At 36.2% G+C, this 22,453-nt stretch overlaps 5 protein-coding genes across 13 annotated transcripts in view; 2 read left to right on the forward strand and 3 right to left on the reverse strand.

Moving 5' to 3' along the window:
• The window catches only part of Liprin-gamma (liprin protein kazrin), a 54,106-nt gene extending 52,289 nt beyond the window's left edge, over window positions 1–1,817 (forward strand). For all 6 annotated transcript variants that reach the window (XM_068289735.1, XM_068289738.1, XM_068289740.1 and 3 more), the window contains 2 exons: window positions 657–680; window positions 758–1,817. In XM_068289735.1, the coding sequence (XP_068145836.1) occupies window positions 657–680; window positions 758–1,279 (546 nt within the window). In that variant the 3' untranslated portion in view covers window positions 1,280–1,817. The remainder of the gene's footprint in view (window positions 1–656; window positions 681–757) is intronic.
• Window positions 1,818–2,249: 432 nt separating this feature from the next.
• On the reverse strand, window positions 2,250–2,657 carry LOC137576552 (uncharacterized). Its single transcript, XM_068289744.1, has one exon. The coding sequence runs from the start codon at window positions 2,618–2,620 to the stop codon at window positions 2,456–2,458; it is 165 nt and encodes a 54-aa protein (XP_068145845.1). The 5' UTR covers window positions 2,621–2,657; the 3' UTR covers window positions 2,250–2,455.
• Window positions 2,658–2,874: 217 nt separating this feature from the next.
• Window positions 2,875–5,960, reverse strand: pgc (polar granule component). Its single transcript, XM_068292053.1, has 2 exons — window positions 5,877–5,960; window positions 2,875–3,548 (listed from the first exon to the last, which is right to left on the reverse strand). Exon 2 carries the CDS (start codon window positions 3,530–3,532, stop codon window positions 3,308–3,310), a length of 225 nt encoding a protein of 74 aa, XP_068148154.1. The 5' UTR covers window positions 3,533–3,548; window positions 5,877–5,960; the 3' UTR covers window positions 2,875–3,307.
• T3dh (Type III alcohol dehydrogenase) lies at window positions 3,923–6,122 on the forward strand. 2 transcript variants are annotated; one of them, XM_068292052.1, is made up of 7 exons: window positions 3,923–3,941; window positions 4,057–4,185; window positions 4,253–4,334; window positions 4,396–4,666; window positions 4,731–4,834; window positions 4,895–5,036; window positions 5,098–6,122. In XM_068292052.1, the coding sequence occupies exons 2-7, from the start codon at window positions 4,136–4,138 to the stop codon at window positions 5,838–5,840; spliced, it is 1,392 nt and encodes a 463-aa protein (XP_068148153.1). In that variant the 5' UTR covers window positions 3,923–3,941; window positions 4,057–4,135; the 3' UTR covers window positions 5,841–6,122. The 2 variants fall into 2 exon arrangements, with proteins under 2 accessions (XP_068148153.1, XP_068148152.1); XM_068292051.1 differs by lacking the exon at window positions 3,923–3,941 and having other exon boundaries at window positions 3,986–4,185.
• Gp150 (glycoprotein 150) lies at window positions 6,021–22,176 on the reverse strand. 3 transcript variants are annotated; one of them, XM_068292047.1, is made up of 6 exons: window positions 22,041–22,176; window positions 21,853–21,927; window positions 9,679–10,311; window positions 9,357–9,613; window positions 7,286–9,288; window positions 6,021–7,228 (listed from the first exon to the last, which is right to left on the reverse strand). In XM_068292047.1, exons 3-6 carry the CDS (start codon window positions 10,279–10,281, stop codon window positions 6,897–6,899), a joined length of 3,195 nt encoding a protein of 1,064 aa, XP_068148148.1. In that variant the 5' UTR covers window positions 10,282–10,311; window positions 21,853–21,927; window positions 22,041–22,176; the 3' UTR covers window positions 6,021–6,896. The 3 variants fall into 3 exon arrangements, with proteins under 3 accessions (XP_068148148.1, XP_068148149.1, XP_068148150.1); XM_068292048.1 differs by having other exon boundaries at window positions 22,110–22,153; XM_068292049.1 differs by lacking the exon at window positions 22,041–22,176 and having other exon boundaries at window positions 21,853–22,003.
• Window positions 22,177–22,453: the final 277 nt, after the last annotated feature.

Consider the following 22,453-nt stretch of genomic DNA (forward strand, 5'->3'; position numbering starts at 1 on the left):
TGATAGCTAAAGCTTAAAAAAAAAACATAAGGTTGAAACGCTGAGCCCTTGTGAAATTCACCTAGATTTTTATGAAATTTTTACATCATATTTTCAAAGTATTAAATAAATAGATAACAAATTTTTTAAAGTCTTTGTACAAGGTTTGTTTAAAAGCACTATGTTTAAATCTTTTTTGATTTATGTTATTGAACAAATTTTACATCATAAGTGAGTATTGAATGCAAATGAAAACAAGCACAAATTGTTAATAGGTTCATCTATGTATATATTTTTGATCTATTACCTATTCCAATCAATATATTGAAAACTTCTGAACCTCATTACTACTTCTGAACCCCATTTTAGGGATTCCCTAAAAATACTTTCTTTGGTTGAAATAAAATTCATTTAAGATGAAATCTGCTTTTCAGTTGACTTAAGTCCAATTCCTAGTTAGATAAAATAATCCATCGATTTGCTAAGATAAAATAATTATTGGAATATTGAAAAATTGAATACTGGAAACAGACAATATCAGAGTACAAAAAGTTCAATTGACAACAGAAGTTTCACGGCATAGCAAGAAAATGCAAACGATTCAAGCTAGTAATCTAGATTAATTAAAATTAATGTAAGCAAATGCTTTTCCTTTTTTCATTTTTTGTTTTTCACAGATTTCGGCATGGAAAGGATCTCAGGTAAAATTAATTAAATAAATGCTAAACTAAATTGAAATTTAATTAAATTAATTTTCTTTATTGGGTTTGCCTTGCAGAGCTCTCTTTCAAAAGCCTTTCGGTTCAACACTCAATCCAAATCCCATCGCACCGGGGATCGCAGTTCCTTTGGGAACTCCACCAGCCCAACGCCCTCGTATAGCAGCAGTGAGGGCGGTGGCGGCGGCGGGGGTGGGGGCGGTGGAGGAATATACGCTACCATAGGACCACAGCATATGCATTCGTATCATCAGCAACAGCAACAGCAACAACAACAGCAGCAACAGCATCACTTCTTCCCACCACCCACAACGGCGCCACCACCGCCTCCAATTTCGGGTGGTCTGAGTGGTAATTATGGTCCGCCTGGTCATCGGGTGAGTGCCCCGCCCGTGGGCAGTAGTCACATGCTCGACACAAGTGCCATGATGATGGGCAGCGATGGTCATTCCAGTCACTATGAGCAACAGAATCGTCGACGTGTGAAAAGTATCAGCGACATAGGCGGAGCAACCACACGCAGCATGGGGGCTGGTGGCAGTCTGGGGGGCATATCGGGCTCATCGGATTCACCTGAATGAACTGCAATAAATGTAACCAAAGAGATTTATCAGCAATCATCATAATCATAAACATACAACAAATAAACAAACAAAATATATAGCCAACTAAACTATCTAGATCGATCAGATCAATCAAAAATGGCTGCGAATTTTCCCCTCCCCCCACCATTCTCCCAACCGCTCTAAACCCTAATGCATTCAATTAAATACATACAAAGAAACATACAAACATACATACATACTTACTATTATTATTATGATTATTATATTTTGAACACATGACCCACCTTAAGATATTTACTAAAGATTATATATATATATTATATATGTATATATATCTCATATATATGATCAAATCAGTATAAAAAATCAGAGTTGTATAAGAAGATCGATCTACAAGTAATCTAAACATATATTCTAGTATTAATAATGAGATTTATTTCTCCCCCTCCCTAATACACACACACACACACCGACACACACACACACACATTTATTAGCTTAATTAAATATATGTTTATAAGTATAATAAATAATTGTAAAGTTTAGCTTTAAATTGATTTGTGGCGACAATGTTGAATTATGGCTAACATAAATTCTCTTCTTTCCACACACACAGACTCACACAGATACACAAATTTGCAATTTAGATAAATTGAAATTAATTTTGTAATCAAAACAAAATGAAACGTAACAAAAACACGTAGCTAAGCCAAATGAAAACTATTGAATTAATACCAATTTGATAAAACAAAAAAGAAAAACAAAGGAAAACCAAATAAAAAAAAAAAAGTAAATTGTAAATGTTTGCCTAGTATTTAATATATATATATATAAAACTATTTAAATGTATATTAATATATGCACAATCCCCCCCCTGAAAGTCCCTCCATCCAATACTACCAAAGATTACAACTACACAATAGAAAGCCTGCCTCCTTCTCCTCCTGCTTACCCCTCTCTCAATCATCCAAGAAACGCATTAGGATTCACTCGACTCAGCAAGGTGAAGATTATATATATATATATATATATTTATTAAGCAGACCAATTTAACTCTAGAAACTACGAATGACAAAATAAACCAAGATGATCAAAAATAAAATCCTTTTTTTTTCCGTTGGTTGTGGGAAACTTTTTCCAAGGTGCCGCGAAACGAATAACAACTCAAAAACAACAACAATGGGAATGTTGCTAGCGTCGTTTGACATTATCCTCGTTATCCTGTCGCGGACGACGTGTTGTATGTGGACGACCCTTGGGCTCTGGGTTGGGTTGCGGTTCGGCAGCTGTCAAAGTGCCCAGACTGCCAATCATGGCCAAAACTCCAAAAATTAGAAACAAATTGAACCACTTCATTGTTTTGCGTTGCCGTTGACGTGTTGTTATAGCCAAATGTCGGACGTTTATGTTGTTGACTCGATTGCAGCAACCCCTTTTTATATGTCCAAATGAGGGAATAGCTGTCAATATCGTTTATCGTTTCAACAAACGAAATTGAGTTGTAAATCTTGGTGATAAATATGGGCGGACATACATTTAGATAATTGACATTGCAATCGAGAACGAAAACAATGATAATTGAATCGAATTAAATGTGGGAAAACAATCAATTTTTCTCTCTCATTCAACCCAGCGAAAGTTTATTACCAACTGAATTTTTAACATTATTCGAATGATTTAGTTTCGACATCATCAGATTGTAAACATAATACAAAATCGAGTATTGAAATATTTCCCTTAAACTTTTCTTAATTATCAATATACAATTAACATCGAAAATTCTTTACATAATACATTAAATTAACGATATTTTTTGCTTAACCACAAGAATAAACATTCGAAAACGGACAATTTGAAAATATTAGAGTTTGACCCCAAGGAAAACGAAATTCAATTGGCTGGCAATTGACAAAATTCCAATAAAAAAATAATATAAATAAATAAATACATAGATTAATTAATATCTCTTATAACTAACTCTCAAAGAATATCACAAGTTCTTCTCCTAGTGCGTTTGTTTTGTTTGTTTTGTTAGTCTTATTGTTAGAACTTCCACTCCATTTGTTCCATTTGTATTTGCGGGCTTAAACGCATTGTGTGCTGAAAAAGTTGGCCCAGATCACTCATTTCCTGTTCGTATCTCAATTCTTCTCCGATTTGCTGCCACATGGACTCAAAGCCATTGTCCAATATAATCATGGAGACATCGCCGCTCTCACAGCAGGAATCCTCAAAGACAAAAGAGTATTCGCGTTGATAGTCGCACATTGTGAATTGGTTGAAACTACAAATGAAAGAAATTGAATTAAATCTAACTAGCAGATGACCTTCTTGGAATTTAAATTAAATAATCTTCATCAGAAGAGGCCTCAAAGTTTATTTTAATCACTAACTTTAAATAAGTTTTACTAAAGAGGGTGGGATAAAGATCCATAAGCATCATCATCTTTCGAAACCTCATAACTTTGGCTAAAATTGTCTATAAAATATATGTATTCCTTAGGAACAAGATAATTAAATATAATGGTGGTACGATTTACACTGAGACTCACTGTACAATGAAAATGTTATTTAACAGCATCATTTCTGAGCATTAATAAGAAATTGAGGTAAAATAAATACAATGAAAATGTGATAGGAATACCAAGAGTTTCTCAATTGACCATCAAGTGACAAAGTAAACAATTAAAAAAGGAGAAAAAAATTAAATTTTATAATGAGAAATAATTTAGAATTGCTCTGGCACGACACTTTAGGTAATAACTGTAAGTTAACAGTTTGAAATTTTGCAGATAACAACAAGATCGTGGAAGTATACCAAACAATTCATAATATACCAATCGCAAAGACAACAAGAAACACCTGTTGAGGATGTCGCGGAAGAATGTTTTAGGTTTGATCAATACGATCGTAAACAATTCGTAAGAATTTTAATGTTAAGTTAATCAATTTAAATTGATTCTTGATTTTGATGATATTAATTTGTAGGTGTAAGTGCCCCGCCCACTCACAGGGTTATGGATCCTCGACGATAGCCAGCCAGACAGGCAAAAAAGAGTATGCCTTTGAGGTGAGTTTGGGGGTAAAGTCCAATCTAATGATGACTCTAATCTCTTGTTATCTTTGGACAGATGTCTGCTTCTACAGTGCGCTTTGGACCGGGGGTAAGTGCCGAAGTCGGCGCCGATTTACGCAATCGAGGAGCCAAAAAGGTTTGTCTGGTGTCAGATAAGAATGTGATCAAACTGCCCTCGGTTAAAGTGGCCCTGGACTCACTGGTCCGCCATGGCATTCAATATGAAGTGTACGATGAGACACGAGTGGAGCCCACAGATGAAAGCTTCTGGCATGCGGCGGAATTTGCACGAAAAAATAATTTCGATGCCTTTCTAGCCATTGGAGGTGAAGACTTAGAATTGATGGAGAAATAGATTATTGGAAATTTGATTCTTTCTTTCACTTGTAGGAGGATCATCAATTGATACAGCAAAAGCTGCCAATTTGTATTGCAGTGATCCTCAGGCAGAGTTCCTGGACTATGTCAATGCTCCAATTGGCAAGGCCAAAGAGGTGAGCGGATAGAAACTGATCAAACTCTCTCTAAACATATATAAAAATCTCATTAAACAGATTTCAGTTCAGCTTAAACCATTGTTTGCCATGCCAACGACTTCGGGCACAGGATCAGAGACCACTGGAGTGGCCATATTTGATTATAAGCGTTTGCATTGCAAGACTGGAATATCCAGCAAATATCTCAAGCCTACTTTGGGTAAGAAGTTCCTCAATCTCAAGTGTGGTTTAAAGATCTTTCGTTACTTCCTTTTCAAAAGCTATCATTGATCCTTTGCACACGTTAAGTCAACCGGAGCGTGTCATGGCCTTTGCCGGGTTTGATGTCTTCTGTCATGCTTTGGAAAGCTTTACAGCTGTGGACTATCGCGAACGTGGCCCAGCACCAAGTGATCCTAGTCTGCGTCCTACTTATCAGGGCAGAAATCCTGTATCGGATGTCTGGGCTCGATTTGCCTTGGAAGAGATACGCAAACACTTTATAGATGCCATCTATCAGCCGGATAATGTGAAGGCACGCACTCAAATGCATTTGGCATCGACCATGGCTGGCGTGGGCTTTGGTAATGCTGGAGTCCATCTCTGCCATGGATTGTCGTACCCGATTTCTGGCAATGTCAGAAATTACAAGCCCGCTGGCTATGACAAAGATCATGCAATCATTCCCCATGGTCTTTCGGTGGTCATAAGTGCTCCGGCTGTGTTTGAGTTCACTGCACCCGCCTGCCCTGAGCGCCATTTGGAGGCTGCCCAGCTCTTGGGCGCGGAGATCAAAGGTGTAAAGGTCTCTGATGCCGGACGGCTTTTGGCGGACACTGTGCGTGGCTATATGCAAAAGGCGGGCATTGAAAATGGCCTCCGTGAATTGGGCTTCTCGAGCAGCGATGTACCCAAACTAGTTGAGGGAGCCCTGCCCCAGGAGAGGATCACCAAATTGGCACCTCGCCCTCAAACCCATGAGCATTTAGCCCAACTTTATGAGAATTCCATGGTGGTTTATTAAAAATAATGTCAAAAACCATTTTTTCCTCTGACTTACCTGCACAGCTTAATGGGTCGAAGAAAAAAAGTTCACTAACTAACGGATCTTGATGGGGAAAGCTTTCAGCAGGTTGCATTTAGATAAACAATTCGATCAATCAATCAATGAACCGATATGTAAATAAATTCCAATCGAAGAGAATTATAAATAATTGTAATTAAAGTTTATTAAACCGGATTATAAGAATGTACTTTTGGTTAAAAAATAAATTTTCTCTTTCTTCAATCTTGTTTCGGAATAGTAGCTATATGGTTTTGTTTTTTACCGAGTCAAATACAATATAGTATTGTGTATATAGTATTTAATTGATTGTTCATAAGAAATCAGTGGTTACTTAAAAAATAGTGTGTGTTTTTTGTTTTTTTTTTTTTTGTATTTATCATTAATATTTTTTCCACTCTCTTTAATCCAAGGCAAAAGATTTTAAATCAGACACAGATCCAGTTCCATTCAAGAAAAAACCCCTCTATATAATGTATATATCTTCTCTAGTTCTCACTTTTATCTGACTCGATCGGTTTGTTTTTTTTTTTTTTTTTTTTTTTTTTTTTGACTTTACACTTTTTTGTTTTTTGGCAACATGGCACTAAATAATCGAATGATCGTTAATAAAAAGTGGTACGAGATATCATTTTGTTGAGTTTTTCTTTTTTAGAATTGTTTTTAAGTACAACAAAGGCGACGACAATTATTTGCTATATATTTAATGTTTTGTTTTTAAGGGAACGGGGGGGGGATTTAGTGTGGTTTCTTCTCAGTATTTCGCAGATTTCTTTTGTAATACTTGTCACGGTGGGTGGTTGGATGGCTGGATTTCCTTTATATCAATAACCGCCGCACCGGTTCTCTCTCTCGATCTTTCTCTATCTCTCTCTATCTGTGTATGCGTGTGTGTGTATGTGTGTTTGTGTGCAAAAGAATTTTTTAGTTCGTTTCGTTTCCTTACTATGAATAAAACTTATAAATTAGAAAAACAGCGCAAAACTCCTGCTCCTACGACACTTCAGCATCTGCATCCTAAACCTGATTGATGGGCGCATATCGATGGACCTTTGGCTGTTTGGGTTCCTTGCTGGGCTGCGGCTTGACAATATCCTCGCTGAGCTTCTGATAGACAAATGAGTTTTTGGAGGCCAACAGAGCCATGCGATAACGTTCGCCACGCTTGCGCAGCACCATGCTGACCACCTTGGCAATGCCGAGGAGAATAATCAACAGGCAGGTGACCACAATGATGATGGGGAACATGAACCGGTAGCCCGAGTAGTAGATGCGACCGCGTTCAATTATGATCTCCTCTTCGTCCTGTTCATTAGAGTCCTCTTCGTCGCTGTCGCCACGCAATTTATCTGAAAAGATTAACAAGTTTGAGGAAACTTCTAACCAAGTTAAGTGATCTATCTCACCTTGAAGTTTCTTGTTAGTTGTCTCCTTGGACAAATCAATTTCCTCCACTTTAACGCCATGATCCTTGAGTTGGAAAATCAATTTGGTTTCCAAATCGTTATTGTTAGCCTGCTTTTCATGGCTATCTGGAACGGCATCCTCATCTTCATCGTCATCATCACTATCATCATCATCCTCGTCATCATCATCGTCCTCCTCGCTATTGTAGTCATCCTCAGTCTGCTCACCACCATGATTGGAATCCTCTTCGGCACTCTCGGTCACCTTTTGCTTGGCATCCTCAGTGGCTGAGGATCCCTTCATGATCTTCTGCATGCTGCTCAACCTGCTCTTATCCAACACGCTCTTGTCCAGGACACTGAGAAGTTTCTCATCTTCATCCAATTTCTTCTCACCCTCTTCAAGTTGCAGCTCCAACTTCTTCTCCTTGTTGTCGCACACTTTGTGGGCCAATTGAGCCCAACTTGCCTGAGTGCGTGTCTCCAATTCAATGATGGTTGCCTCATCATCTTCCAAATTGGCCAGCACTGGCATTCTCTTGGGCATAATCTTAGTGTCCAGCGAGACATAGCTAATAAAGTCCTGGAAATCGGCTGTGCAGTCCAAAGGATTCTTGTTTAGATCCAGGGAACGCAAGTTCTTGAAACTCTGGACATCCTCCTTGGAAATATGTCTTATCAAATTGCCAGAGGCATTGAAAGAACGCAGAGTATCGAAGACCTTGTAACCCTTTCCGAATTGCCTGTCCGACAACAAGGAAGTCAACTCACAATCATTCACATCAAGAGACTTCAACTGTTGCAGGGGAAGGAAGATCCGCATGGACAGTTTCACCAAAGGATTACCAGCCAGATTCAGCTTCGACAACTCATTGTTCTCCATGAATATTAATTCATCCAATTTGCTGATCAAATTGTTACTCAAATCCAAATCAACCAATTTCCTCAGACTGGCGAATGTCTCGCGTGGCAAATTATTAATATTATTCCAGGCCAACTTCAATGTGGTCAAATGGGGCATGGTTGAGAAGGTGTTGTGACCCAAAGCACCAATGGCACAGTTTGAAATGTCCAAAAAGTATGCAGTAAAGTCGCCATTATAGCTGATGAAACCATCGGTGGGCAATTGACTCAGACGAGGATTATCGTTCAGACGTATCACATCCAATTCAGAGTTCTTGAAGAACAACATGCTCGACACCTGCTCCAGCTCGTTGATGGACAAGTCAATGTGTCGCAGATTCTTAAGCGTCAAGAACGAATCGGGTGAGATTTTGACAATACCATTTCCACGCAAATTCAAATTGGTCAGACCGGGCATTTTATCGAACATGCTATGATGCACCTGGACAATGACATTGAAACTCAAGTCCAATTGCTGCAACTCTTTCATACCGAAATGCAAATCCCCGACAAATGAATTATACTTCAAATGCAGAATCGACAACGACTTGGTGCGATTGAATATGCCCTTGGGCAATTCCTTGAGGGCATTATACGACAGATCCAGTTCCTCAATTGTTGTCACCGAATCGAATACCTTTTCGGGTATCTTTTGCAAGGCATTCTGTGCCAAATTAATGTACACAATGTTGCTAAGATGCTTGAAGGCTGTTGGATTCAGTTCCATCAAATTGTTACGCGATATATCCAATTCCTCAATGGTCGACGATTTGAGCAGGTACTCCAGAGTCGACATTACGCTCAAATCGTTGCCGGATATGGTCAACATGCGTAGCTTCTTATTCTGAGTAAAAGTATTCGGATTGATAATGGCCAAGCCGACATCTGTCAGATTGACAGCATACAACTCCTCCAGACCATGGAATGCCTCTGGATGCATATACTCAATGGTGCAGTTGGCAATCTTAATGGACGAAACCGTTTTCAGACCCAACTGATGGAAGAATTTGGGACCCAAGAGTATGGGATATTTGGGACCGACATTTGTCACCACCAAATCGGTAATATCTGATCCGAATTTCTGCTGACCCGAATCCAATCTATCAAATTAGAAAAAAAAAACTGTTAGAAACCTGCTGAATACTTTATTTTTGGTAGATAAGTTTACCTGCTGCAAGTGGCCACCAGGTAACTGTTGACATTCCTGGAGCACACACAATATCTGGGGCAGGGCACATTTTCGCTAAAGACCACTTGCTCATCATCGGTTAAGTCACCACGGGAAAGAGGAATATTGTCATCGTTGTCATTATCATCATCGTCATCATCATCGTCGTCGTCGTCATCATCATCATCACCATCTTCGTCATCGTAGTTCTGTATTTCGTAGTCAGAGTCGTTGTCGTTGTCAATGGTATTCTTGACCTGATCAAAACAAAAAGGGAATAAAGTCACTCCAAAAAAGGATTCGTTTATTAAGACAAACTTACCTTGGATTTGACTGAAGTGCTCTCTTCGATGGCCTGCAATTTGGGCACTGCTGTGGTCGTCGTCTTGCTGGTCGACTTGATGTTCTTCTTGCCCTTGGCCTTCACACTCGTTATGGTGGTTGTCTCCTTGGAATCGTCAATATCCAAATCTTCATCGGCATTATCATAGTTGTAGTCATCATCATAGTTATACTCATCGTATTCATAGTTCGAATCGGTGCTGCTGCTGGTAGTATTCTTACTGCTTGCCAATGTCTCATTCTTCAGACGATCGGGCAACATTTTATTGAACCTTGGATCCTCGGCCAGGGCCAAACTATGCTTGGATGCCTCCAGCAGATCCTTGAATGTCTCATCACTGACAACCTGTGGCTTGGCGGGAGTGGTTGCAGTTTGTTCCTTCACCGTTTTCTTGGTGATTATCTTGGGTGTGGATATTTTAATGCCATGCTTAAGCACATCCTCCTCACCCGACGACAACTCATTGTCCAACAAATCATCATGTATTAAGTGAATAGCAGGCTTGCCGCTTGGTGTGAGGGCCCAACTGGCCTCCAGACACACCAAAAGCAGCAACACCAGTCCCAACTGGCGGCGACCCATTCCAGCGAAAAGGCTTAAGAGTAGAGCAAACTGTAAGATGATGAAAATGAAAAGTTGAAAACCTAATTCAATTGCCAAGTTGCAGGAATAAGTATGTCGAAACAACCTCCCCCAATCATGGTATAGATTCTTATCTTATCACCCCAAAGATAAGTTGACAAAACAGAACAAATTTTTTTATTAAATCAACCTATACACGCACACGCACACACACACATACTCTGTATTTCAGGGCTATATACTCATCGGGTAGTTATTCTTCTATTTTGCGAATTAACTGACTAACAACAATACCAATTTGTTTATTTCATTTTGTTGTGACTATTGACACGCTTATTTAACGCCTTTTGCTCTCCAGTTGACATCATTTGAAATTCGTTAATTTCGATGAAGAAACTTTTCATATACATAGCTTCGGTTTCTATCTAGTGTTTTGTTACGTTGTTTTTTTCCGGGAAATGTTTACCTTATCAGTTATGACTCTGTTGTCCGGTTGATAAAGTCACCTACAGCCATGATTCTTAGGTATTTTTTGTCATTTCAAGTTACTCAAAGTTTAACCAAAGGTAATAACCTTTTTCTCTCTTTCTTTTTTGCACTTTTTTTTTTGGGTTCCTCAATTCCGTTTTGTACTTCCCACTTTCCAGAAAATAAACATATGTGAGTGAGTGAGTATGTGTGTTTTTTTTTCTGACTAATGAGGAGAAGGCAAAAACAAAAAAAAAGTAAATGTGCAATGCAAATATGGTAAAAAATTAAATCAATTGTTAAATTTAAAACTTTTTGAACGAGATGTGAATGCTGTGTGCACGGTTTGATTTGAGGATTGGCATACTAAAGAGCCAACTGGATTGTTAAGTTTTTTACTCCATTATTCATGGCAGGTTTTTTGAAAAAGATTTTTCAATTTTATGGGTTTGTCTGTTTGGGAATCAATTTGAGAATGTCAAAAGTGTCTTTTATTGAATGTCTTTTTTTCTATCTGAATATTGTTCAATTCCATTTACTTTTACATCTCTCAGCTAAGTCAAATTAAGCTCGACAATTCCCTATGGTAGATACCGCCTATGTTTGTCCATGGCAAAAAAACAAACCACACAGCAAATAATATGAAACTTCAGTTAAGTTAACTGGCAAGCAGCAGGTCGAGTTTATATAGTAATGGCGCAATGAATGTGTGTGTGTGTGTGTTGATTGGTAAACAAAGAGAAGAGCTCTTAAACAATAGTCCAAAGAGGCGTTCTTTCCACTAGAGACCTCCATGATCATCATCATAATGATGATCGATTTCTCTATGCCCTAGAGTTTCCAAAATAAACTAATGAATGAAAGAGTCGTAGAGTATATAGAAATTCGGTTAACGTTTTGTGGCCAAATGCAAATGCGCAGTAATTTCGCATTTATCTATGACCATATATGTATCTTTGCCTATATACATAGAGATATTTAATTAGACATACCGACAGAGTCAGAGTCAGAGAGTCAACGGCGTCAGACACTTATCTGCTATCCATGAAATCGCTTTTTCTGGTCCAGACCGACCAGACCAACAAAAAGTTGTGTGTGGGTGTCGGGTCGACGTCGTCGTCTCTGTCGTTGTCGTCATTGAGTGCAAGGGAAAACTGCAAAGCCCCCAGACCCGCATTAAACGTGTTTAGGTACATACATATGTACATACATACATATACACATAGATGTTTATATGCATATGTATAGATTTCTTTTTGGGCTCTTAAAGCCAACATTTCAACGAGTCACGAAGAGATTTTGTTTTTTTTCCAGCCGCTTTTTGTCGCCAAAAGACTTGAGTTAAAGCTGAGGCCCAGGCCTAGGCCCAGGCCTAGGCCCAGGCGCCGCCATGATACCATAATTAATTCCATTTGTGCCATTGCAACGATAGATACATATGTACATACATATGTATGTATGTATATACATAGTTTATAGACATATAGACAAAGTGAAAACCGGTAAATATCTGGCACTGGCCATACTTGTACATGTATGCAAATCAGTTTTGTCAGACGGAAATCTCTGAGTCAACTTTAATTCATCATAGTTAATGTTAGTTTTACTAACATTAGGATTCAACCTCTTAAAGAGAGAGAGAGACTGAGATAGAGACAAATACTAATACAACACATTCATCTTTCGATCTTAAAATATTCTAGATCAATTTCTAATGATCTTTTGCCCAATAACCTTTAAAAACTAACTCATAAATCAAACGAAACCAGAAACGCAACGTTTATGTCAGTGAAATGGGGGAAAAGAAAACAAAAACTATCAAATGTCATCGGATGCCCAGTGTTTTGTAAAAATTTTCATTGATTTTCCTCTTTCTCTCTCTCCCGTCGATTGGAAATCTATGCAAGCCATTCCCCTATAATTTCTGATAACCAACTGAGAGACCCATTGAAAAATGTCAAAAACAAAATATATATATATAAATATATTTCAAATGGGCGCAGTCGATTTCGGAAATTGGAAACTAGGTGTGCTGCTCTGTACAAACGTGTGGTTTAGGAGTTTTTCTCGTTCACAGGAATGTTGGGGAATAAATTCCCCACTCACACACACACAAGCTCACTCATTGACACACACACAGACACAAGGTGAGACTAATGACCGAACGACCCTTCAAAACCGATTATAAACTCAGGTATATTTTGCCTTGACTCTGTCTTAAGATCAATAATAAAATACAAGATTTTTATAAATAATAAACTAAGAGAACGACTAGAAGATACCCTAAGATTGAAGAATGCTGAAATGTGGAGTTTACATAGAGAACAGAACATGCTGGCGACATCTGGCGTTCAAATCAACCCTTAAACCCTTTTTCCTTTTAGCTATTGTTTACATTTTAGGAATCTCAGATATTCATTTTTAATCTATCTAAAATTTCATGAGCTAATTTAACAACTGAACATTTCACCTGCCTTATATACCCGCATTCTGATTGAAGGGTATTTTGATATCATGTGATTCGTGGGTGAAGGAAGTAGAAAATATAGAGAAACATTTTATCCAGACACGAAATGAAACGGAACTGGACACCTCTCTCTCTCTCTCTATCTCTTTCTCACTTTGTGTCGATCCATTGACATTATGGTCGATTTCAATTCATGTCAACAAAATAAACTCGATTTCATTATTTTATTCAGCACCTTGAAATCACGACTTAATCTCTCATTTTATTATTGACGTTTCATTAGCATCACGAGTTATGGAATGATCTAATTTATGATACTCTTTCATTTCATTTTAGCCTGTTCCTTCGAAGCGATTTTCAGCTGCTTGACATATCCAATTACAAAAGAAGAAGAAGAAGAAGAGTAGGAAAAAAACCCCCCTTCCAACTGAACGTCATAATTTCTGCAACGTTAATTTTTCTTCTCTTGATGGTTGGTAACTACAAGAAAATAGTTTAAGCTCGACATTTGGTCAAAAGCAAAAACTTGGGGGTAGAACCGAACCGAAACGCTTGAATCAACTTGGCAAAGGTAAAAAACAAAATAAAATTTTAAGCGAAATAAAAGATGGTCAGACAGGTTTTTGGCTGAAAACAAAAAAATTGCGACTGGTAGCAGCTGCTACCATGTCCGGTAAGAAAATAAAAAATATTCCTATACTAAAAATTCTTGGTAAAAACTATTTGAAATTTCCAAGCAAACATTTTTGATTGCCCTCTTACTTTGTGTATAATTTCATAGGAATTGAAGAAACAAACACAGATTAATCAGTTTGACATTTAACGCATGCCATTATCTATAGATTATATTAGTTTCAGTTGCATTAGCAAGTCAAATAACTAGTGGAGAAGTGGTTTAGGCTGACATTTAAGACTAAGTACTTAATATGGTATAAGTAATTGCATATATCTCATATGAAATGAAAAGGAATGAACTTTTTTTTCGCCTCAAGTTTGTTTAGCGTGTCATTTATTTGCTTAATGGCAATTGAATTCGGTCAAAATGCAATACATACATAAAAATAAATATTTGTTTAATGTATTTTCGTCTGTGTCTGGTTTTGTTTTCTTAAATAACACTTTTTGCTGACGAAAATTCATTTCATTTTAGTCCAAGTATAAACAAAAATTGGATACTTTTATATTGTTTTTATGCCTTATCGTTAAATGATCCAAGTGTGCACACATATTTTGTGATTAATTGGGCTTACAATTTCCACTGGCCCAAGAAGTTCTTTCTTTTGCTGATAAGGCAACTTTTTGCTTCACACACATTCACCCAGACGTGTGTGTGTGTGTGTGTGTGTGAGTGAACCTAAGGATTTTTAAGTGCAATCGGATGGGGTTATTAAATTGCCATAAAAAGATTTTATTCTTAACTGGGGAATTTGCGTTGCAATTTACGTTGCAATTGGCTCTTTGTCTATATATTAAAAAGAGTTGTTATTGTTAGTATAAACTTGGGTAACCAGAAGGTAATAGGTATTAAAATACAGGGTGTAGATAGGAAAATCTTTACACGGGGTTATCCCCCTTTTAATTGTCTTGTAAAACTAAAAGTTATCTTTTCTTTTACCACTTGTATTCTCGTATTCTATTTGTTGGTAGAGGGGGCACTTGTATTCAATTTATATGCATAATACATTGTCATATTATTAAGAGTAAAGTAAACAAATTGAATTCAAGAAAATATAAGAAGAAACATTTAGTTTGATCATCTAAATTGGTTAGTTATTTAATACGTTTTTAGTGATCTTTTTGCTACAAATGAAATGCAGTTTATCATTTGCGAGGAGCAATCTCTTGAGTCAAAATTATGTATCTCAAAATATTTGAAATACCATTTTATTTCCCATTTGATAATCTTTTCATCTTGTACTACTTATCTTCCACATATGCACTTTGGCGACACCTAGCGGCTGAATTAATCTTTTAGGTTACATCGTGTAAGTCTAATCAAATAGGGTAGACTGATATCTACTATCTACATATGTTTATCTAACTATTGACCCGTTATAAATGACCAAAATGTACTTGCTAAGACACTTCATTATTTCAAATGACAGAACATAACAACAAATTAGTTAAGAATAATTGACAATGAATATAATAAATGATCAAGTCTAAAATAATATTCAAAATACTTGTCAAAAATGTCGTTTAGCTAAAAAGTTAAATAAAATCATTTTGTAATAGTAACAAAGTTAATAATACATTACACAAATGACTAAAAAGTTAAAAGAAATAAATTAAAATGAATAGCAAACAAATCTCATTGTAAATATTAACTAAATTTTAGTTAAGCAAAGCTATTGAAAGGTGAAAAAACCCATCAAGTTGAGTCAAACAACAAAGTTAACAGAAACAAGTATAGAACAGCTTGATTTAAGAATTTGGAAGTAAATTATTAAGTACCCCGGATTTAGGGCTTTAAAACCTTAATCAATGCTTGCATAAGCTCAAGTATTTTGAGTACTTTGTTTACTAATGTATAAGTAAAAAAGCCATGACAAGCCAAATGAAGTAGAGTCTACTAACCAATTATTTTGTAAACTTAAGAAAGACACGATCCTAAGTGACATATTTGGAGTGGGAGATGACCACCAACAATATAGAGAAAGAAATGTGAATGCATCTCATAGGGTGACCTAAAAATCTCATATATTTTCATTAATGTTGAAAATCATTTCATAAGCCGATTTAACACAAATAAACGAATGCCTTGACTTTGGCTTATAGAGAGAGATTTTTATCCATCGTCATTCGTTTCTTCGTTTTCTTCAGATGACTCAGAGAAGTTTGCCTTTGGCAATTCGTCTGACTACGTGCAACTTGGAATGTGCTGCCACAGCGAAATCGGCAAATGGATCGATGGAAGTTTTTTAATTAAATGCAGAAGTCTGTAAAAAAAAAACTAGGTTTAAACAAAAAACACATTTCCACACCTTTAAATTGTCTCTGTGGCTAAAAACAAATAAATAAATCGCACATCATGATAATGTCAGGCAATTTGAGAGACAACCCCACCAAATGATTGTCAGTAATAATAGGTAAGAACAATAATAAATAAATGTATAGACATGTATGTATGTATATGTACATATAAGTATGTATGAATGCTGGTAAGTATATATTACTGAATGCCCCAAGGTGCGAAAGGGCTTAGAGCATTTAAGACAGATAACTACGGGTAAATACGTGACAGCGTCTCCGCTTTGTTTTCCTTTTAACGAGGTCTCCGGGTGCAAAGTTGAACGGAAAAATAAATTAACACTAAAGTGTGGAATCAACAGAAACAAAAACATGACTAAAAAACAATCTGTTTTTTTGTCGTTTCATATATACAATGGGAATGCTTTTTATTTGCATACTTGGACTTTTAATTAGTGCAACTAGCCCACTTTAAAACTGACGACTAGAGCAATTGACTTCATTAGACCAGTTATTAAGATGTCTGAGGCGGAGATATATAGACTAACTTTTGAAGATCCTAAAGCACAGTAATCCTTTGCCCTATACAGTAAAATACCGATTATTTCAATCAATAGAGGAAAGAAGGCAATGTAGAAACAAGATCCTTAAATTCCGTTTAATCCTTTTGTCTGTCCAACTATTGAATATTGTTATCTATCAAATCTTCTCATTAATTACTGTATACAAAAATACTTTATAATTCATTAAAATTCAAGTATTCATAATTCTGGATATTAAAAAGTATTATTAAATAACCTGAGGAATATAAAACTTTTATAGGGTAATAAAGTGCATTAATTAATTAATTAAAAAAAGATTTAAAAACCATTTCCCTTACACTATAAAGATTCTACAATTTGCATTTATCAAAAGTAGGTATTATTAGACACTTACAAATACATACATATATGTATGTATTAGATAACTGAGTGCATGAATGTATTCAAATCTTTAGTTAGTCTATATTTAATACAAATTACTTAAATACTTAGTAGTCCGAAGTTAGTCCCTAAACTATCTGAATAAGTGCCCACTTATTTCAATGAAGTCATTCGGAAATGTAAAATGAATATTGAAATGTCACCAAATGGCATCACCAAATTACTCTGCTCCTAAAGTTCAATATTCATATTTGAACACTGCAAATATTTTAGAGTATTCTAAAATTTCAATTTGTTTCAGTGAACTGAAGCCAGTTGAGGTACCAACAAAATCCATACTGAAGAACAATAATATATGTATATGTACATTTATGTATAAAAGCATTAAAATATCAAAGAAGCTAACTTCGTTTATATACAGTTCTTGACAATAAAAATTGTACATGTTGAAAGTTTCAATCAATTCAACTCATACAGCTCTTTGCATAGCTAGGAGCAGAGCCGATTATTATATTGACTGTAACTCATGGCGATACTCCAATTTCTTCGCCTATGTTCCTTCTAAAACCATATGATATAGTGGTCCGATCCTAATGATTTTCATACTTTATCTCACCTGTGTTATAAGTAACTCAAATATCCCAATAGCTCTTAAGACGAGTAAAACGCATACGCACCGACGGACGGACAAACGGACATGGTTATATCGACTCAGTTCATGCTGATCAAGAATATATTCTATTGGGTCGGAGACGTCTCCTTCTGTAAGTAACAAACATCTGACCAATTTTATAGTACCCTCTGCAATGGTTTAAAAAGACTAAATTTGAACATATTAGATCTTTGAAAACCTACAAAAAACTATTGTTTATATTCGACAACTAAATACTCTTAGCATAATAAACTTTAGTTTCAAACAACTTGATGTCCTCCTCTGTAAGCTTCTTAAAACCCACCCAAGCCCCTTTTAATTTGAATACCAAATTGCATACATTTTTTACCAAGTCAGGCAAACTAAAATTAAAACTCAAAGTGCAATTCGAGCCCCAAAAAAACGATAAATGATGTGGCTAAATGAGAGACGCCCCCATCTTTCGTCGAATATTGTTGTTGTTGTTGTTTTTTTTGAGCCGGTTATTGCCAAGATCTTTATTTATGGCCTGCTTCCTCCTCAATTAAAAGAAGGAGGGAGAGAAAAAAAAAACAAAGAGCAATTGCAATTGCTTCAAGGAAGCAATCATAAATTTAGCTCATTAAGTCTGAAATCAGTTTAACAGCAATTTTTTGATATCCTCCTTCAGACGAAATTAACTTTTGAATATATTTTGCATTTTGCAATTTTTGTAGATCACGAAATTAAACACACCTTGACATATGCGAACAGGAATTTCGAATTGAGCTCTTGAAAAATTAAGTGCTTAATTAACTTAACTTGTAATTAACCACAACTGGCTACAAGTGGCTAAAGTAAATAGATTTTATTACAGCCATTACACTAAATCAACACAAGGCAAAAAGAAACAGAGAAAAATGGTAAAATGTGGAGAAAAGTGTGAAAGTTGCACTCTCTGATATTTGCATTTCACATTTTCTTCTGAAAACTTTTCCATACCTATTACAAATGATGACTTGGATGGTTTTTCAACTGGATCACCATGAGTCCATGTTCCTATGAGTCACCCAACCGCAAAAAAAAAAAAAAAACCGAAACTTGTCAGCATTGATAAAAGTGAATATGTACGTGCGTTTTTTTTATCTAACGTTTACTATTCTTTTTTTTTTTAATTTTGCAAATATTGATAAATTTGGCCACTCACTCACCCACTCTCACCCACTCTCTCTCTCTTTCTGGCAGACTGTCTGTATTTGTATTTCTGTGTGTGGTTTTGGACAGTCAGGCTTGATTGATTAGATTCAGGGTTAAGGTAAAACGTTAACGAAATTTCATGCTCAATTAAGCAGGCAAAAAGGCTTAAGCTACTTATATACAGAAAATTGCATTAAGCCAGCACATGGTATACATATCTCACTCTCTCTATCTCTATCTCACTCCCCCTTCAATCTTTGCAATTTCATGCGGTCTGACATCATTGAAACAGCATAAAAAATCTATTTAAAAGTCTAACAATTTTTTATATTTTGTATGACTGTCATGTGTCGACACTTAAACAAAAAAAAAAAAACAAAACTAGAGAGACATAAAACCATACTAATCGAGTTTACCTACACATTAAAAAGAGCTCTCAAGCCCCAGTTAGATTGTTAAACAAATCCGACCGACAAAAACAAAAAAACTTGTATTTAACAAACATCTCCATGGACATTCATAATTCTGTACCGAGAGTTTTAGAGTCTGAACTCTCTTGCATGGTAACACATACCCTTCAGTCATTGGACTATTTCAGAATATCATTTGTTTATATAGCTTATATGGGGAGGCGGTCTGACCGAGCCGGGCCATGAACGCCAACCCAACTCCACGACCAACTCTCTGACTGTGGCTCTGGCTCTGACTATGGCGAGTGCTGTTGACCTCATTAAACTCCATACAAGACTTTACTCTCTCTCTCTCTCTGTGTCTCAATTCTCATTTCTCGTATATTAATGTTTGCTTTGGCATTTTTATGATTATTTTTTTTTTTTATATTTTATCTCTTTGGCTGGGGTCGGCTTATGTTGAGATTAGATAATGCCATATAATATGGCTAACTGGCGACATCGAGAAGAATGTATTATACATACACGTGCCCACAATGTGAGCTACTCGTCTTTCAGTTACAATACAGGTTGACAATTTGCATGCACACCTCAAAAAAATGGTGGTTAATATTCTAAAGCGTTTAGATGATCATTTCGAATTCAAGTAGCGTATAGAAAACTAAAAAACAAAAACATTAATAACAAAATGAAACCGATTGGAACTGGTTTTCTTTTCAATACTCTTAAACCATGAAGAGGGTATATTAGAAATTATAAATTATGTGAAATATTCCAAAACTAAATCCTTGAGAGTTTCTGTTCCTGCCATTTCGCAGCTGTTTACTGTATTCTACCAGAGTTTCTCCAACTTTAACCAAGTATTGTAATTTCACCTTTTTAATGTTTCTTATTTAATTGAAAATGGTAAAATAACTTTTAGTTTAAATTCATTCCGATTTCACCAAACATATTGGTCCTACGTATGTACATCCTTTAGAGTATCTGCTCGTAACTTAAAATTGATTTTGTAAGTTTATTTTAGGCTCTAGGCCCTTTATAGTTCATACATGGTCTACCAGAGAACAAGATCAATCTTTCGAAAAGAGTGTGCCATGTTTTTTCAATCTCAAGGAACCGGGCCCAACCCCTTAGACTGGGGTCTATAAAGTCTTGGTGAACCATAGAACAAGGTTAACCTTTCGAAAAGAGAGTCCCATCTCAAGAAACCGGGCCCAACCCCTTAGACTGGCTATACTCTATTAAAAAGGTGCATTCCCATATCTTTGGCACATGCAACAAATTAAGGAAAGAAATACAAGTATTATTGGATAATCTTTTAGTTAGTTGTAATTGGTTTTGTGTGATTAGCTTTCTGTCATTTATTCAGGGTATTTGTAAAGTCTGTTTTCTTACTTAAATTTATGGCATATTTTTTCGTTGTTTATTTCTAATAATTTTGAATAATTAACATAGCATATCGAACAAAGTTTCTAGGAAGTCGTATCAATAAAATAGATTAGCCATTTAATTTGCATGTTCTGATGATTGATATTCCATTGATCACGATCGATTTGTTGTAATTAAAACTATAACTATATGAAGGACTGCAACATTTGTTGCTCTCTCACTCACACGATGTGGTTGTAGTATTTTTTGCATTATAGCGTTCAGTTTGTTATGAAGGTGACTCTTCTTCTTCTTCTTAAATGCAGTACCGGTTTTTTTCTTCAACTTCATCTTTTCCCCGTTCGTAAACCCCTTTTTTTAAAGCTAACTTAGCGAGAGCCGCACACACACACACACACAGCCAAGCGCACACATTTCACACATACATATACAGGTGTAATCTTATCTACCTTTTCGTTGTTTTTTTCAAACGCATTCAGTTAACTTAACCGTTTTCTTTCTCTTTTTTTTTCTTTTCTGTAAATTCCAAAGTGTCCCTGCAAATGCATTTCCAACCTAATAGTATCTGTGTGTGTGTGTGTGCTGCGTTAGTGTGTGGAAATGGATATGTGTGTGTGTGTATCTATGAGTTTAGGTCACACTGCAAGTAAGTGCAGCAGAGGAAAAAAAATCGGTTTTACGAAAATTCATTTATATAATTGCGACTTAAGTTCAACATTTAATATGTCAACCCATTGTACACATAGATACATTAAGAGAGATATATGTATATTCAGCAACAGATACAAATACAGATACAGATAAAGATACAGAGACAGCTGCTTTGTTTGTGTATTTCATTATGTTTTTCTTTCAGATATGGCAGGTAATATGAAGCCAGGTAGGTAGGCAAACACAGATACACTCACTGACTCACACATTCACCAGCACACACACACTCACTGTGTGTTGCTATGGTTATCTCTTTTCCACCCATTGAATCCGTATTACATGACGAAATCCCAAACCTTGCTTACACAGTGCATTAAGCAGCGAAGAGCAAATACTGCACGTATTAAGTACGTCTTTTATACTTTTTTTTTGCATCTGTATCCTCTCGAACTCTACTCATAGCGATGCCCATCTCCATTTACTTACCGTTTGCTTTAAAGTCCGACTGGCTTAAAACTGAAGCAAAGTAATCCACAAAATTTGCTGACTTAGTAGAGTTCGCTAAAAGGAAGAGCACACAGAGATTTGAAATTTTACAGGCACACAATTAACACTTTGTGCTTTTGGATCTAATTAATTATAATATTCAAGCTTGCTTCACAGATTATTATTACCACGTGTTTTAATTTTCGCTTGCTGTAGTAGTTGTTGTTAGTTTAGTTAGTTAGTTAATCAATTGTTACCGATTTGCCGTTCTATCGCGCGGTACGTTTTCTCCGCGTGCGTTTTGAACACCTGTTGAAAATAAACTGATCGTTACCAAATGTTTCAAATAACGGTCCCTGTTAACTCCCCACTAAACTAACAGACTCGATCTGAGTCTGTAAACGAACCTTGCAGCGAATATGTTAGAGATGGGCAACAGGTCGATATGCTGAAGCCTCTATTCTTCTTGGACACTTTTAAAAGTGGTGCATTCAATAGTCTCTTCTTCTCTTTATCATCTGGATAATATAAATCAGTTGAAAAAAGGTTTACTTTACGTTATTCATGCTCCATTAATGTAATTGAATTTGCAACTAAATTT

Source organism: Drosophila tropicalis, unplaced genomic scaffold, assembly GCF_018151085.1.
Source record: "Drosophila tropicalis isolate 14030-0801.00 unplaced genomic scaffold, ASM1815108v1 contig_593, whole genome shotgun sequence".
In the NCBI taxonomy this organism is placed as follows: domain Eukaryota; kingdom Metazoa; phylum Arthropoda; class Insecta; order Diptera; family Drosophilidae; genus Drosophila; species Drosophila tropicalis.